This window comes from Triturus cristatus, chromosome 4_1 (genome assembly GCF_964204655.1).
Source record: "Triturus cristatus chromosome 4_1, aTriCri1.1, whole genome shotgun sequence".
NCBI classification, from domain to species: domain Eukaryota; kingdom Metazoa; phylum Chordata; class Amphibia; order Caudata; family Salamandridae; genus Triturus; species Triturus cristatus.
Window position 1 is genome coordinate 1092798281 of NC_140585.1, and position 16738 is coordinate 1092815018.

The 16738-nt window shown below is 44.3% G+C and overlaps 1 protein-coding gene across 2 annotated transcripts in view; it reads left to right on the plus strand.

Moving 5' to 3' along the window:
* The window catches only part of CELSR1 (cadherin EGF LAG seven-pass G-type receptor 1), a 457515-nt gene that overhangs the window by 410932 nt on the left and 29845 nt on the right, over positions 1-16738 (plus strand). For both annotated transcript variants that reach the window (XM_085654077.1, XM_085654076.1), the window contains exons 29-32: positions 7516-7641; positions 13092-13186; positions 13599-13708; positions 15592-15759. In XM_085654077.1, coding sequence (XP_085510203.1) covers positions 7516-7641; positions 13092-13186; positions 13599-13708; positions 15592-15759 — 499 coding nt within the window. The remainder of the gene's footprint in view (positions 1-7515; positions 7642-13091; positions 13187-13598; positions 13709-15591; positions 15760-16738) is intronic.

The following is a 16738-nucleotide window of genomic DNA, read 5'->3' on the forward strand; positions in this document are numbered from 1 at the left end:
ATGCTGGTGATGTCACAGGTGGCCACCATTTTGTGCTCCAGGCCCTCAGACAGAAGTTTCAGGGGTAGCTAAAATGGCTCCCTGAATCTGTAGCAACACGAAAAAGTCTGGTGGTTCCCAAAAAGGAAAAATTCAAACAGGGTTTGAGGCAAAAGTGGGACAAAATAAATAATGATGAGGAGGGACCACCCAAAGGGCTGACAGGTCTAACAGACAACAACTCAAAAGTGAACTCAAGTTAGAGAATGTGTATACGTCTCAAAATGCAGCTTTTGGAAAGGTCATTAGAGGACCTGAGGCAAGTTTGCAAACTATAGAAAATGTGCTTGTGACTAGGCGTGCAATCACTAAACGCAGGAAAGCTACTAAGGCACCGTTGGTTACAGAGTGGTACAGTGAGGTGGTGAGATGGGGCAAGGCAGAGAGCACTGTGCTTCAGAGGAAGGAAGACCGGGGTCTGCGCAAAAAGCCCATCTCCCTAGAGTGGAACGCCATATTGGAAGACTTTAAGGCAAAATAATTGTAAAGGAGATATGGCAGGGGTCTGAAGGTTACAGGGTCCTGCAGTTATATATGTGCAGCTGTGTAAGAGCTGTCCAAGACGTGATAAAAGACCATGTACGTAACATTTTATATGCAGGAGAGAGGCTGCTAGACTGAACTTTGTCGGAGCGTGTTGTATTTTTATACTGGCCACCTATAATTTCATGAGGGTTCATTTGGTGGGAGGGGGGTCATTTTAAGTAGTTATGTTAAAAGTGTCACGAACCATGTTTCAAAATGTAAACCGTCGGCGAAATGTGCAATACTCATTACAAATGTTCAAACTGCTTTGTAATTATGGAAGTACTCATGCACTGTACGGTATATGTGTACCATGACACCTAAAAAATTAATCAATATATTAAAAAAAAAATAGAAAATGTGCTTGTACCGTGCTGTTCAAAAGAAAGGAAGTGTTGAAGGAAGGAATACATTAAAGAAGGCAGAAACAAATGAAGGCAGGAAGGGCAGTACTGGAGTGACGAAATTGTTATGGATTAAAAAAGGAGAAACTAAGAAAATAATGTGTAAGGAAGAAATGAAGGGATAGAGGGAGAAAGGAAGTGAACAATGTGTGATGGATTAATTGAAAGAAGAAAGGAGGAAGAAAATCAGAAGGAAGGGTTGAGGATATGAAATGAATGGATGAAGGAAAGAAGGATCAGGAAAAAAGAAAGCACGGAACGAATGAAGGAAGAAGGAAATAATGCGCCAAGGGAGGAAGGATGGGGAAAGAATGAGGATGTAAGGAAGCAAGAATGGAAAGAAGAAAGGAGGCATGGCTGGAGGTGCTGAGGAAGAGAAAAAAAAAAGGAAAAAGATGGTATGAAGGAAAGAAAGGAAGTCAAGGGACTGGATAAGAGTATGAAAGGTACTGAGTGAAAGAGGGACAGAGGGAATAATGACCGTTTAATATTGCAAAGACTATGATAAACAAAATATTAAAATACATTTCTGTGGCCTTACCACACAATGTATATTGTAAAGCACATATTCACCAGAGAGGGTCTTGACACCACATTAAAAATGTTGTTATCCAACTCAATGGCACTAATCTTAGCGACCTCAGAAAAATGAAAGACTGGGTGGCCACAGCGAGATTTAGATTTATGACCCTGAGCTCAAAGTAGAGTTACAAAGGCCCATCATGAGCACACATGGTAAGCACTCTAACACCGGTCTTTTAAACGTACTGCTCTCCAACCCTCCTTTATCCTGCATTGCTCTATGACCCCTTTTCCGACCTGTGCTGGTCTCCCACCCCTTAGAACCCTTCAGTGGTCTCGCCCCTCCACTGTCTTTGGCCAGGCACTGTCCGCTATCTCTCTTTATACCCTGTGCTGCTCTCCCACCCCTCTGGACATTGTAGTATTCTCTACCCTCCACCTCCCTAGACCTGGCACTGTTCTCTATCCCCTTTAGACCCTGTGCAAATCTTTGCAGCATGCTAGTGTCTGCCCTCTGAGCTCTCTTGGCACCCTGCAGCTCTCTGCCTCTCTCTACTCCTTGCTGCCTTCTTTGCTTATCTCTGCCGCTCCCTGCTCCTGTTTAATTCTCTCTGCCCCTCTGCGCTGCTCTCTGCTCCTCTCTGTCACTCACTTCTCCTCTCTCCCCTTTGTGCCACCCTCTCTGCTCTTCTCTACCGCTCTCTGCCCTCTCTGCTCCTCTCCTGTGCTGCATGTTTGAGCCTGAGCTGCTTCACCTTTCATCTCCTTTGGACCCTGCACAGGTCCGTCCTCCTCACGCCCTAAACTGCTCTCGAGTCATCCCCACTCCAGACCCCAGTTCACACACTGAATGTGCCAGTGAATTACCCTTTGCATAGTGATGAGATATTTACTAGGCTTCACTAACTGATAATTCGGCCATTCAATGGGCAGCATCACTGGTGCTGCATTATATGAAGAACAAAAGCATCTATTACTAACACCCATTTGCTGCTATCTGTTATAAGCTAGCAATATTAAAAAGCCTGCACTATTGGCAACACAATGTGAATTAATTTAGTACTTCTGAGGCTAGCCAGTTTCTAGCACTACGACCTTTGTTAGATATTAGATCAGTGATACAGTTGACCAGGGCAGGAAAACAGAATTTAATAAAGTTGGATCAAGGGCCAGCATTAGTTCCCAGGTTCGTAGATTTCAAAGCTGTGAATGGGCTAAAACAAACCAATCATAATACAAATATTCATAGGTGAGTCACACACTGGCACTACTTTTTCTTTTATGTAGCAATCGGCACCACAGTTTAGTGGCAGTGTAAATTATAGTTTTTTATTATTATCCAACTGCCAAAATCACATTTATCGATCCTAGAAGCATGAAAGGCTGTGCTACCACAACGAGATTCAAACGTGCAACCTTTTGGCTGTCCTCTTCAAGCAGTACAAGGTGGTACATAAATCTGTGGATGACTAGCTCAAAGGGTTAAAGTGCCCATTGCAGCAACTGGTTTGTATGAAGCAGGTCTTTGCTCTTCTGGTAAGATAGCTAGGGTGGCTAATGCCCTTGCTACAGATGAGCAGTGTGTAAGAAAATGCCACGCGCCATCATCCAAGTATCATAGTTTAGCAAGTTCAAGTGCTTACTGCTGTGATTCATGCATAGCTTTCATAACACAAGACATACAGTTTCATCTTTGAGGAGCTACGTCAAGCTTTCATTGATTTCAATGTGAGTACTAGTGAGCTGGAAACCAAATACCACCAAAAGTGGAAACACTAGTGTGGCCTGAACATCTACTTCTCCAGATGCAGAAATTTGTTCTACTGACCCCGAATAGTAATTAACGTAAACAAAGACAGAAAGAATTAGTAGAGACCTTTTTATTTGAAGTTTTTCATAAGAATCCTGTCCAGGCCCTTGCATAATGTTAAAACATGAAGAGATGATCAGTACTTTTCTCTGATAAGTTTGGCAACAAGAAACATGAAATTAAAAAAATGAGGCCAGCAGGAGGGAGTTGTCGCTACTTTGATTTACCTGATTTAAAAGCAGGAAGGTGGAACACAGGCTCCTGCAGCACCTCTGAGTGCCGTGCCGATGGAAAGAGCGCCTGAAGGTCAGCCATATGCTTTACAAGCACAGCACAGCTAGTCGGTTTGGAGTGGAGACTGGTACACAGAGCTGTATGTGAAACTAAGTTATAGCTTCAGTTCATCCACACACTAGGGAGGCCAGGCCACATCCACTCCTGGAAAGAAAAGCCCAGGCCACCTGCCTCACAAAATAGATACATTTCAGTTCCTGAAAAAGCAGGATCCAGCCAGGCAGCAGGGGATGCAAATTGTTTTTATGATCATTTTGCCATGCACAATACAGGCTGAGAGGGGCTAGGTGACCTGTCCCCCCTCCCCCACCGCACTATGGGGCCTTATGTTGCAATGCTCTCTTCTCTCCCTAGTCGGTGAGCTCAGCCCAAATATGCACAGTGCCGTGACCCGGGCAACAGAACTTCTCTTTCCCTCTCAATCTCACTGAAAGTAACCACCCATGTTCCGATTCGCTTCCGAGGCAGAGACAATACTGAGGAATGCAAGAGATTGAAAATTGACCTTGAAACATACAGTGTACCTAAGCAGCCATCAAGCATTGGCAGTCACAACGTGTCCTTAGATTCAATAGACCCGGCCCGGAGACCCGGCCCTGTGAAATAAGTGCCGGTGCTGAGCCCCGGAAACCACCGGCACAAATTAAGCATTGATATAAACCCCCACTGATGCCAGTATTGGATTGATTGATACATGCACACTGCGGGCACCTTCGTGGTGCCCCCTGAAAACCTACCAGCTACTGGTGCGCTGACTGTTTTTCGCCAGCCTGCCACCAGAGACAAGTTTCTGACCCCAGGGTGAGGGCCTTTGCTCTCTGAGGGCCAGAAATCAAGCCTGCTCGGGCTGAGGTCCTTTGCTCTCTGAGGGCCAGAAATCAAGCCTTCTCGGCCAGAGGGTGCTTACACCCCCCGCCCACAGGATGACCTACAGATTAGCATTCCAAGGTAGGGCAGCTTCTAAGAGTCCACCACCTTTGGTATGCAAATCTGGCTTCTCTCACAGGAGAAGCAGAACCCCTTTGGCAACTGGACAGGTGGGATAATTAGCTTGTCAGATAGGCGTGTCCACCCTCAGGCCAGTAGGCCTAAGGGGGGCTACCTGAAGTGGAGGTGACTTTGTAGAGTTAGCCATTTTGGTGATGGTAAACTAAGGAACTCTGGGACAGGGTTATGCCTATTCCCCACTGGAAGTGGCCATATAGGGGGCATAGTGACCCCAGGGGTTAGTAGCCCATTATCAACTCCCCTACACTCACCAATCATCCCTAAATTCAGTATTTAAGGGAGCCCCTGCCACCCAAAAATCAGATTCTGATGACCTACGAAGAAGACGGACACTGAAGAGCCTCAGAAGACTGAAGAAGAGCAGCTAACTTCAATAAAGACTCGACACCCGTGGAGTAAGAGAGCTGCTCCCCTGCATCCTGCAGGCACCTAAAGAAGAACTGTGAGGACTCCATAACCAACAAGACCTGACGCCACAAAACACTACTGCACCCAAACCCCCAGCCCGTGTCGAAGTGGGCCAACAGTGTCAGTGTGGTTACCAAGCCCTCAAAAGACCTGGTCCACTTTGGGTTCACCCCTCGTGAACTCCCCGACATCACCTGCAGCCTCTGTTTGCAGGCCCCCTCAACCGCGAGTGCTCCCAGACGAAGAAACCGGACATCTCAAAGACCCTCTGCACCCGGCCGCCCTGGCACATGGAGAAGACCACCAGTGTCAACACGTCCCCTAGCATCGCAAGACTTGAACCCTCCTGTTAGGTTCAACGCAACTGGTCTCCCAGTCAAAACCTGCAATCTCTTTTCACGAAGACCGGTCCCTATTAATTAACATTGTGCACCCGACGCTGTAATGCCCCACTGCACTCAGCCGCCCGCATGCTGCTGCTGGATGTGATCTGCTGGTGCTGTCTTGGACCTTGCCCGATACTCACCTTTAGTACCGGAGATTGGTCTTGGAAGTCACTGTACTGTACCTGAATGCCGTACTTTTTTATCCTCCACTAGGATAACATTGTAGCTTCTGAAAAATGCACAGTGTTGACTTTTTAGGTTTAAATCTTTTATTAAAGGTTTTCAACAAAGAACCAATAGCGTCAAACCCAGTGTTGACTTTTTAAAACAAAGTTTTTCTCTTGCAAAACGTACTTAACTGATCGTATTGATTCTGTTGCCTAAACATATAAAAAGATAAATGTTATTTTTATAAATTGGCGTGCGTCTCCTTATTGAGTTGTGTGCATCATTTATTGACAATTGTATGTATTTGCAGATGTCTAACACTCCTCTCTGAAAGCCTAAGAATGCTCGACCACACCTCCCACCCCTAGAAGAGAACCTTGGGATTGCTAGAGCAAGCCCCTGTCCGCTCATAAGGGAACCCCTGGACTCCTTGCACGATATACCTTATTTTGGTATGTCGTATAGAGAGCCAGCTTCCTACAGTTAGCATTAACTGATGGAGATCTATGCTCAAAGAGTTAATGGTAAACATGGTGACGTTTTTGGTTAGGAAATCCCTGCTGGCAGTGCATTATCTCTCCTTCAAGTCTTTATTCAAACACTGTTGCGTTCTAAATCTTTTCCTACAAGCCAACCAAGTTTTACTGTTCTGTGCAGTTGTTGCAGAGGCATAATAGGATCTGAGCAATCTGGAGAACTGTTTTTAATTGGTTTGTTTTTACTATTCAATCATGCTTAGTTTGGCTTCCATATGTAAAGAAGAAGTGGATGTGTAATCGGCAATGTGGATTTGTTAGATTAGTTACGTATAAAATGGTACTATGAATGATTTGTTTGGGGTATTCATGTAGATAAAGTACAATGAACTAAAGACAACATTATCATCAATAGTTGCGATAGAATTGGCTATTATGATTATAGAACCTAACTAATCATTGGAAAGCCCAAACAGTTGTATTTTATTGTACAAGAATTATACACCAGAACACTTACCAAGACTGGTATAAAATCTAGGCAGTATTCATACATATGTTTTCCGTAGTGCACCAATTGAAATATATATTTTAGTGCTGAGAAAGCGATTTGGTAATTTGAGAACAATACTCTTGTTTAAAAAAACATTTATATATTTTCTCTGACTCCTGTTTTAGGGTCAAGTAAATTAAACCCGGTCTACATACTTTTTAAACTTTTAAATTTAGAACGCACAATTCAAATTATAATTATCAATTAAAAGGATAGATTATTCCGTAATGGGTTTCACGAAGTACATTAAGTGGCACCATAGAGTGGATAACTATTACAATTCATTATGTTAAGGAACAACCATCACTATGAAAGGAAAATATTTAAATTTATGATTCAATGTTGTCAACTGGGACCTTAAACTTCTTTAGACTAATGAGCAGTTTTCGTTAGTTAATTATCGGAGTGTACATAATAAACAAATGCTGCCAAAGAGCCTCTGGAAGTAGCTGAAGTGTCTGCTGCTGTTATAATGAAATGCATAGAATGTGAAGGATTATGTATTTGTACCTCCTTAGAGCAGTGCAGCAGGGTGTTGTGGTTCAGTGGATTGGCTGACTTTTCAAGTGTGTAATTACTTTGGTTAATGAAAGAAAATGCTGCATGCATACAAAGGGTGCCGAAGGGTATTTGTTGTGAACATTTAAAGTGAGTTGATGCAAGCTAGGAGTGGTACATCTCTTATCTACACATCCACCATTAAAGCCCCAGTAAAAAAAAGTTGTTTTTTTACTGTTAATGTTACCTGGAGAAAAGATGTCCTTGGTGACCAGTAATCTTAGCAACTTTGAGAAAATAATGTGTTTTCACGTGTTTTTTTTTTTCCTTTGATTTACAACAAATCTTCTAAGAGTGGCACAATCAGTCTGATGGATTAGTATTTTCGTGATACGGTTTAATTGAAGTTTCTTTTTCCACCAATCAGGGTCTCTTCATTTTCTTCTTCCACTGTGTATTCAACAAAGAGGTTCGGAAGCATCTGAAGAATACATTAACAGGAAAGAAGCCATTTGCAGATGATAGTACCACGACAAGAGCTACATTACTAACAGTAAGATAACACTATGCGATGTTATATTCTAAACTCAAACACTAAATATAGGAATTCTGCCCATTCTTTCAACCTATAATAGATTCACAATGCATAGCTACTGCAACATCATTTTCCATAAAGCTAGTTTTAGTGGATGATTGTGCATAGTTTATGATTAATTACTTCTTTGGGCAATGTTTGGTTATAGTGCACACTGACACATATTTCAGTCACCAATGTGGTGGTATAGTGGATGATTTGTGCTTCCAGTAACACAAAATTAGCCTTTAAAGATGCACACATTCCATCTGCTGTCTTAAGTGTACATGTGCGTGCGCTGTGTATGTGATCGGATACCGTATACTCATTGTTGGACTTGGCCCTGCTTGCAGGGTCATCCTCAACTTTTTCGCCTTTCCCCCCTCACCCTTTTTGCTGTATGTGCGTGATTGAATGCTGTGCAATGGTGTGCAGAGGTTTATTTTCACCAGTTAAGGAAATGTCACTTTTAAAATGGACGCCATTGCTGTGTGCTCTGTGCCGCCTGCCTGCGGTGGGTTGGCGGTCTAGTGTCCGAAGTGACAGGGTGCCCTACACCTCCCCCACAGTGACAGTTGGGACTGGAACTGCCAGGAGCCTTCTAGAAGGTTCTAGCCCTTTCTGGTAGGTGGGGTGAGGGGGGCTGTGCCGCCATGTGCTCAGACTGGGCATGGACTTGAGTGAGAGTGGACACTCTGCCAGGAGGTACTGCCGCAAGGGCCTGTGTGCTGGCCCCTGTGCCCATCTGTACCCCTCCACGTCCACAGGGCCATGGAGAGCCCCTCACTGGAGTAAAGACTGCTATGTCAGGAGGAGTGCCACTTTATGGGAGATGACCGTTTCTAGGAACTGCTGTCCTGTACTGATGAGTGCCCACTGTCTGCGGATGTTTCCCAGCCTGGCCTGTCTGCTCTCCTGCCCTGGGGCCTCGGGAGCGCTATCATCTGTTTGCCTGCACTTCAAGTGGGTAAGGAGCGTGGGCGCTACCTTACTCAGTGGGACCCTGGGACTGTGAACCATCTAGCACCTCGTGAGCGCAGCCTCCAGAACCTGCCCAGGAGAAGAAGGTGCGTGAGCCCTGCAGCACGTACTGCCAGGGAGAGCTGCTTGTTTTAGATGCCGTGCCGTGTGACCCGCGAGGGGACCCCCTCCTGTGTGCAGGAGAGAAGCGGGTGCCTACCTCGCGTTTATGCCGCATTATAAGTGCTGCCTGTCTAAAAACACAGCAGGAGCCTACCCCGCGGGTTGCGGCTTATTTGAAAATAGTGGGTGCCCACCCCGCCACGTGGTGTTTATTGCAAACCGCGGGTGACCACCCCCCACCCCCCCTCCCCGGCGTTGTGTGCCCTGCTAAATAGGTGAATGGAGCAGGTACCTACCCCGCGTTTGGCTCCGTAACAGCGGGAGCCCACTCTACATTGCAGCTGCACCGTGGAAGTGCACCAGGGAATCACCGCCGCCGGCCCGAGTCCTGGCGCACCTGAAGCGGGTACTGAGGATCACCGCCGCCGGCCCGGGAGGCTCAGGAGTGCTGTGCGGGTTTCGACGTCAGGGGAGCCGCGCGGTGACTGGCGCCAGCTGGAAGTCCCGCCCTACCACAGGGGGAACGGGAAGTCCGGAGCCCGCAGGTTCCGCATAGACGTCCCGGTTCCCAGGAGGGGGATGGGGTGAAGCCGGAAGAAGCGCTGCATTGGTGGGGCTCCCATGAGAGAGGGTAGCCCCGCGTGCTGAGCCTGTCACAGGAGACGGCGAGGTGGGTCCCCCCGAGGCACACAGTCGGTACCTGGGACCGGCGCGGAGGTTGCGACGAGAGCCCTCGATGAGCCGGTGAGTCTGCCGGCTGCCACAACAGGGAAGAGACGATTTCACAAGAGGAGCCTGGTGAGTGAGGCTCAGGCTTTAATTGGTGGGGATGGTGTAGGGGCACATTGTCCGTGCCCGTCCCCCCCCCCCCCTATGACGCACTGAGGGACTCCAGCCGTGCCAGTGATCTTGCAGGGATAGTTATGAATTTAGCCGCCCCGGAGTGGGGTTCCCAGTGGGTTGGGGGAGCCTCATTGTACTCCGCTGCCCTGCCGGACAGTGGGCAGCTGCAGCGCCAGTGGCCTTACGGCTGTGGAAGTCCCAGAGTGGGGCTTCAGGGGGCACTGTGAGTCTGAGTCCCGGGGGAGGGGCTCCACCCGTCCCAGTACAGGATTGACCTTGTTGGACATACCTGCCCCGCTGGACAGTGGGCAGTTGCCACGTAGGGAGCACTTATGGTGTGCGCAGCTGCTCTCTTTTACTTTTATGAGGGTGGGTTAGTGCCTCCTGTGCCCCTGCTAATCTGGTTATGCCTAGTGCCTGTTCTGCTATGGTTATGCCCACTGTTAATGGGGGGGGGGTATGCTAATGTGTTGATACGAAGATTCATTATTCACCAGTAGCTCCGGGCTGTTCTGCATCTACTGGTTAGGCATGATGTGTTACCCTGCTCATGGCTTATGCCTCTATGCTTGCAGGTTTATGTGTACGGTGGTTTATGCTAATGAGGTTCATGCTGCATGTCTAAACCTACCTGATTTATGCTAATGTAATGAGGCCACATGTTTATGTCTAATGCTATTATGATTATGCCGTTTGCATCTCAATGCCTAACCTGATGTTTCCCTTCCAGGCCTACGGCAAGGGTGATGTATGACTGATTCTAAGTTAGGATGTTTTGTGTTCCTGCCTAATTACGCATTCAGGACCTAGGCTAATGAGGATGCCCGACGTTTAGGTCTAATGTTTAGTGTATGTTGCTGTGATTCATGACCTAATGTGATTTATGCCTACTGGTTCGGTACCTAAGGCATCTACGCTGATGAGGTATGCCTAATATGCTGCTCATGTTTTCTACCTAACGCTCTTATGCCTAAGGTTATGCCTTTGCCCTGATGATGTTGCCTCTACGGCCACCTGTTGATGCCTAGTGCCAATGTGGTATATGCTTTATGTTCCTGCCCACTCTGATCTAGGCTAATGTGATGATGCTAAGCTCATTATTCTACCCATAGGTCTGGACTGATTACACTGATAATTGCTCATGGACTTCTATGTATTCTTGGACTTATGATGATTCTGGCAGCAGCCTGATTGGCCCTGCCTTGTAACTAGTCCCCCTGTATATGGCTACCTGGTGCCAGTTGGCACAGTGTTCACAACTGTGATGATATTCTAATGTGTTTTGCATAATACATATGCTGTTTTCACATAATACATATGCTGTTTTCACATATCCTGGTGTGGAGTCTGTCTTGTAGTGTGCCCAGTGTGTCGCCTGTGAGTGTGTGCTGCGCAGATGCTTTACACAATGCCTCCGAGTTTGGCCTACCCGCTCCGCACCGCGCTACCCCGTTTCTAACACTCATGTTCCACTCTTATATATTCCATTAACATGTCTGTTTTTTACTGCACCTGCTATGTAATTTGTCTGGCTGATTCCATAACAAGGACTCAGAGAGCAATTTGTTTAGCAATAGTTCAGTCAAAGCCCATACACACATTTAGGCAAAATACATATTAACACAAAACTGTGCATGGTATATTCTGAGAACTGTACCTTGATGAGAATCCTAATTAATCTAACACTGACAGGAAACAAAGATTTTGTGTAGGATCTTATTTTGTGTAGGAGAGGGAGCTCTTTTAAAGAGTGTTTTCGTTAATTCATCTCGTACGTTACAAAACACAATGTTCCTCCTCAATTAACACATTCTTGTAATATGACTGTTTTTGCTAACGTCAAATTAGATAAATAAACAGCTTACTCACTGGACCTGAACCCAAATTTGAGAAAATGTGTAGGACGTATTTTTCTTACTTATGATCAATAATGGCTGTAGTGAATTGGATCAATCCAACATGTTTGTGTGGGGTTTTTAAAATAAAAATGGTAGATCAACCTAAATAATTTATGTTTTAGAAAGCGGCTAAAATAAATTACGTTTTATAAATCTGCTAAACAAATTCATACCAAATTACAGTATGATACATTTCAGAAACCGAAAGCAAGCTAAAGCTTAGTCATAGGTATGTTCTACTTTTGTGATGATCTGACATCAATTTAAATCAGGACCAGCCATTGGCTCCTGGAAACATGAATGCATAGTCCAATCAGATTGATATTTGGAACTGCTACCAGGCACAAGGGTGAAATTAGACCTATTGCAAAGAAAGTAACTGGATCTCTGTGTCCAAGTTGGAAAGTAAAAGACGCTCATAATTGGGGTGTAGTGGACATGGATGGCAATTCAACTATATGCCAGGAGTTGCAGAAGTGACATTGCACGCCCTGTCGCTTCAAAGACATCACAAGAAGTGACATCATATGACCTTCAAACCTAAATCCTAGGGGGTGATGTCATATGACCTTCATCCTGATGACAGCACAATAAGCCCAAAGTCTAGTGAAGACCTAACCGAAAAAAATATTGCTCAATGTGAGATGCATAAAAAGAGATTTAAAAAATAATAGGGGTCAAGTCCACCTGTATTAATTCATATCGGACTTGCATTGATTATGAACTACATTATTGAATTGATATACTCCTTACCATTGTTAATAAGTTTTAATGTATGTCCACTTGTAAGGAACGTGCAATGGGCTACCGGAGGAAAGTCCATGAGTAGCAGATACTACCTCTGGCGACCTCTAAATAACGTCCATGTCAGATAGCCATGGGCGTGCACCTGCTACTTTAATGATAGCTATGCTCCTGACTATGCATATATCCAAAGCAAGTCTCAAGATGTCAGGCCTTTGTATACTCTTATTCATAACATGTTTGCATAACTTTTGGTGTAGGCGTCTACTTGTCTTCACTTCAACTAGTTTCTGGTTGCAGGTTGCTTTTTAGAGTATTGCAAGTGTGAGGTTTGTGACGCAGCTTAAGAACGAGAATAATTAACTCTAGTAGATTAGCTGATGCTCCTATTCAGTAGTTTTTTGTTTTTTTTGCCTTAAAAGTAACTGTTTACCATCCCCCGCTCTGCCAGACTCATTTTGTCTTTGACCTGCGAGAACTATGGCTGAATCCATAGCATGCTTGTAATAGGCGTCCTACTGTAAGTCTGCCTGCACATCGATTCCCTTGATGTGCTCCCTTTTAAAGATGTAATGGAGATTTCTCAAAAATATGTAACAGTTTTAACAAATGAAGTGGTTGGTGGACTTATAGTTTCAGAGTTACTGTTGCTCGTTAAGTCGAGACCCTTCAAAAAACTGGTACCTTGCTTGACATGAAATGGAAAAATCCACTCCTGTTGCAAATGCACCACTTTTTATGCTCTCCATGTCCTAAAAGGACCAATGCATTCTTGATCCTGTCCACATTCCCTTCGTCATGTCTGTTCACAAATACCCATTTTTGCTTTTGTTTAACTTAGCTTTTTTTTTTTTTTTCCAGCGTTCGCTAAACTGTAACAACACGTACATTGATGAGCCAAATCTGTACCGGACAAACATCGGCGAGTCCACCGTCTCCCTTGAAAGCACCGACAGGTCAGCCAAGAGCCACAGTAGCTACCTTGCTTATGTCTTCAGGTAATCAGGTGGTGGAAGCTTGGCTTTGCGGTGTATTTTAATTATTTGCTGTGCTTTCTGCAAATAGTCCTGCTCCACGACCTCTGCTCCTGATTCAAACCAATATGCTTGGAACATGGCTGGCTTTATTGCATGGAATCTTTTGCATGTCCATTTCTGCATTTCATTTCATTTCAATTTTGCATGTGCCCCTAATCTTGGTGACAGTTGCACTTTATGTTAACTGTTCTTAACTGTTGTCTCCTATGATTTACCTGTTCATTTTGTGACCTACACTGTTTCGCCTCATGAAGAAGGGAGATGGGTCCCTCACCTGACAACGGAAAGATGAGAGGCATAGTGACTTAGACGGGTGTCCTTTTCCTTCTAGGGATGAAGCGGCTCAGAAATTGAGTATCTCTTCCAGCCAAGCCCGTGCCGGGCACACCGAAGGCGACTCTTCCATATTCCACAGGAAGTCAGGTAGCCGAGCTGGTAAAGGTGCGTATTTGTTGCTGCGTGTACTTTGTGTTTTTTTTTTTTTGTTTTTTTTTTAAAAACCTTTATTGCACATAAAAATCAATACAAACATGGGCCTACAACCACCAGGGCCGGCCGCCAATATGTACATGGTCAACAACATCAAGGAAACAATGGGCCCCCTGGGGCTCAGCCGAATTGACAAAATATTGGGTGCACCTCAGAAGTTATCCGGATACATAAATTTTAGAAATACAAACAAAAAGAAAAAATAATAACACCAAAAGACAAGGCGGAAACCATCGAAAAAGAGGCGTCTAACCACGGCTGGGGGACCACACAGTACCAACTCCACCCTCGGGTGGTCAATGGTACTTTGTGTTTTTACCCACATAGACATGCCTTCATTCGTCACTTGAATTTTTACATCTTTGCATTGATTTTTTTTTGTTGATTTGTTACCACAAGCTGTGATTGTCTGCACTTGGAATAGACCGCGCACCCGTTGAGCTTTTCATTATCTAAAGCCACAATTCTTAACCTTTTAACTGCTCTGGACCCCCACGGAGTCATTTCTGGAGTCTGGAAACCCCCACTAAGTCCTTATTGCAAGCCGGGGACTCTCAGCCTGAGCAATTTCTATGATTTGAACCTCAAAACAGTACACACAAATACAAAAACATGTATACACCAAACAAATGGGCAAATATTGGAATATTTAGTTTAAGTAAAATTTGGAAAGGTTTTCACATTTTCAATTTTGCTTCGTTATTTGTATATACCTTATTAATTGTATTTATTATTTTTAATATTATTTAAGTTTGCAAAACATCTGCAGACCCCCTGAAGAGGACTCTCGGATCCTGAGGGGTCCCTGGTCACAGGTTAGGAACCACTGAGCTAAAGTAAGGGGACTTTGAAGCGGGGGAAGGTGCAGGAATTCCTGATAGGAGCCGTCAATGGCTCAGGCATGTTGTGAGTTAGGAAAATACTTACTTTTTCCATACTCTGCTTTGATTTGGCTAGATCTGTCAATACCTGTGCTGCAAGGGGTTTCTTAGCATTATAGAAGACAAACACATAACAGTCACTTCAGAGAGCTGCTGGGGGGATAGTGGGAGTGCCGGAGACTTGTCATTCGTCACCTTTATGCCACGGAAGCAGGAACCAGTGATTTATTTGCAGGACTTTGCCACCTGCATCGAGTTTACTTTCCAGTGTGCTGATAGACAAAGTCAAGATAAATATATTTCTATCTTAAGCAGAGTATTAGAAATGTGCTAAAATCGAGAGCGTACACAAATGAACAGATGCTAATAGGATATGTGAGCTGCATCTGCATAAGAAAGTCCGGGTTGACATAAGCCACATTCTATTGCACATGAACTTGCAAAAGAAGTGTACTTCTTTTGCAGGAACGAGAGTACCACACAAGGAGCTGCTGATATTGGCTTAAACTTGTTTTTGAATGATGCCTATTAAGGATGTTTAACTATTAAACATTAAAAAAAAAATACAGACAGCATCGCAGTAAAAACATGCAGTAAAAAATTTGAAGAGCTATGCATAAATTTTGAAATCTATACTCTCCAACTGCTGACAAACCTGTAGCTCCCAGCAAGCATCTCATAAAAAAATGTGTGGTGCTAATCCTTCCTGCGGGGTAGCTGGCTCCCACTCCTTATCCCAAGATTGTGCCTGAACTTGACATGTAGTGGCAGGGTTGCTCTTGTCTCTTCAAATTCCTGATGCTTTTCTACAGGTCCCTTCAGGGTGGGATCAGCTTCTATTGAGCTTCCATTGCCCTTTCTTTTATGCTTGTCGCGTCACCATGTCGATGGTTTTATTTGCAGGGCTGTATTTCAGTGTGCTAACATCCGATTCTTATTTTCATCCTTCTGCAGGGCGAGATTCGGATTCTGATAGCGAGCTGTCGGTCGACGAACACAGTAGCTCTTACGCCTCGTCCCATTCGTCGGACAGCGAAGACGAAGGGGCAAGCAGAAAGAAAAAGTGGAACCCTACCACTCCCAAAAATAACGAACGGGTCCCTGTCCATAGCACGCCCAAAGGTACAGTTCTTTTTTTGTTTACTATTGGCTGAGCTCCAGGCCCTCGCCTTTATACCGTGATTACCTTTGTGCGGTAATGGGCCAATCCACAAAGGCAAGTTGATGAGAGTACGACAGGAGTATTACTTTATGCATTCCAAAATGCCTTTGTGTATTGGGCCCAAAGCGTCCAACTACCTATTGGTGAAAGTGCAAAGAGGACACTACTTGCTTATGATTATTCTCTTAATAGTCACATTGTATTTGAATTTTAGAAGTTTTGAGGCCAATTCACAAAAGAATGTAAGACTACGTTAAAGAGTACTACAGGGGTACTCATTTAGATACTCTAAAATTCCTTTCTGACTAGGTCCCTAAATCTTTGGCAATAATTATCCTATCTCACTATCCGTATGTCGTTAGAAAAAATAGTGATTTAAAGTTTTTGCAGAGTAGCTGGCCAGTGTGTTTCATATAGATTTGATAATAAAACTCCTACTTCGATCCCAGGATAACTAAAAATCCTAACAATTGTCTTCTAGAGTCCTCGATTATAAATTTGTAAAATGTACAGTCATTTCTGTTTATTTAGACTTTTAGTGAGTGTAAGCTGTACTATGCATTCACTGGATTAAATGTATGCACCACTAACCTAGAGAAAGCATCCTTGTGCTACCACTTTAACAAGGATATTAAAGTTATCTAAATGTGTTTTGGGGGTCTAAATTGTCTTATCAGAATTCCTCATATTAAAAGATTCTTTGAAAGAGAGCGGTGTGTGTTGCTGTAAGGATGCATGGGTTGGCATTGAACGGAAAATAAAAAATATAATTGCATCGTATTGCTCAGCATTTTAATCCATTGTGTTGACTGTATTGGAAATCATAACCGTTGAACTTCACTGAAAGTAATTTTGTATGTTTGACTTTGGTGTGGGGTGGAAGTATTTTGCTGAAAGTGGTTGTGGATTCAGTCTCTCACATGTACTTCTCTCCACTTT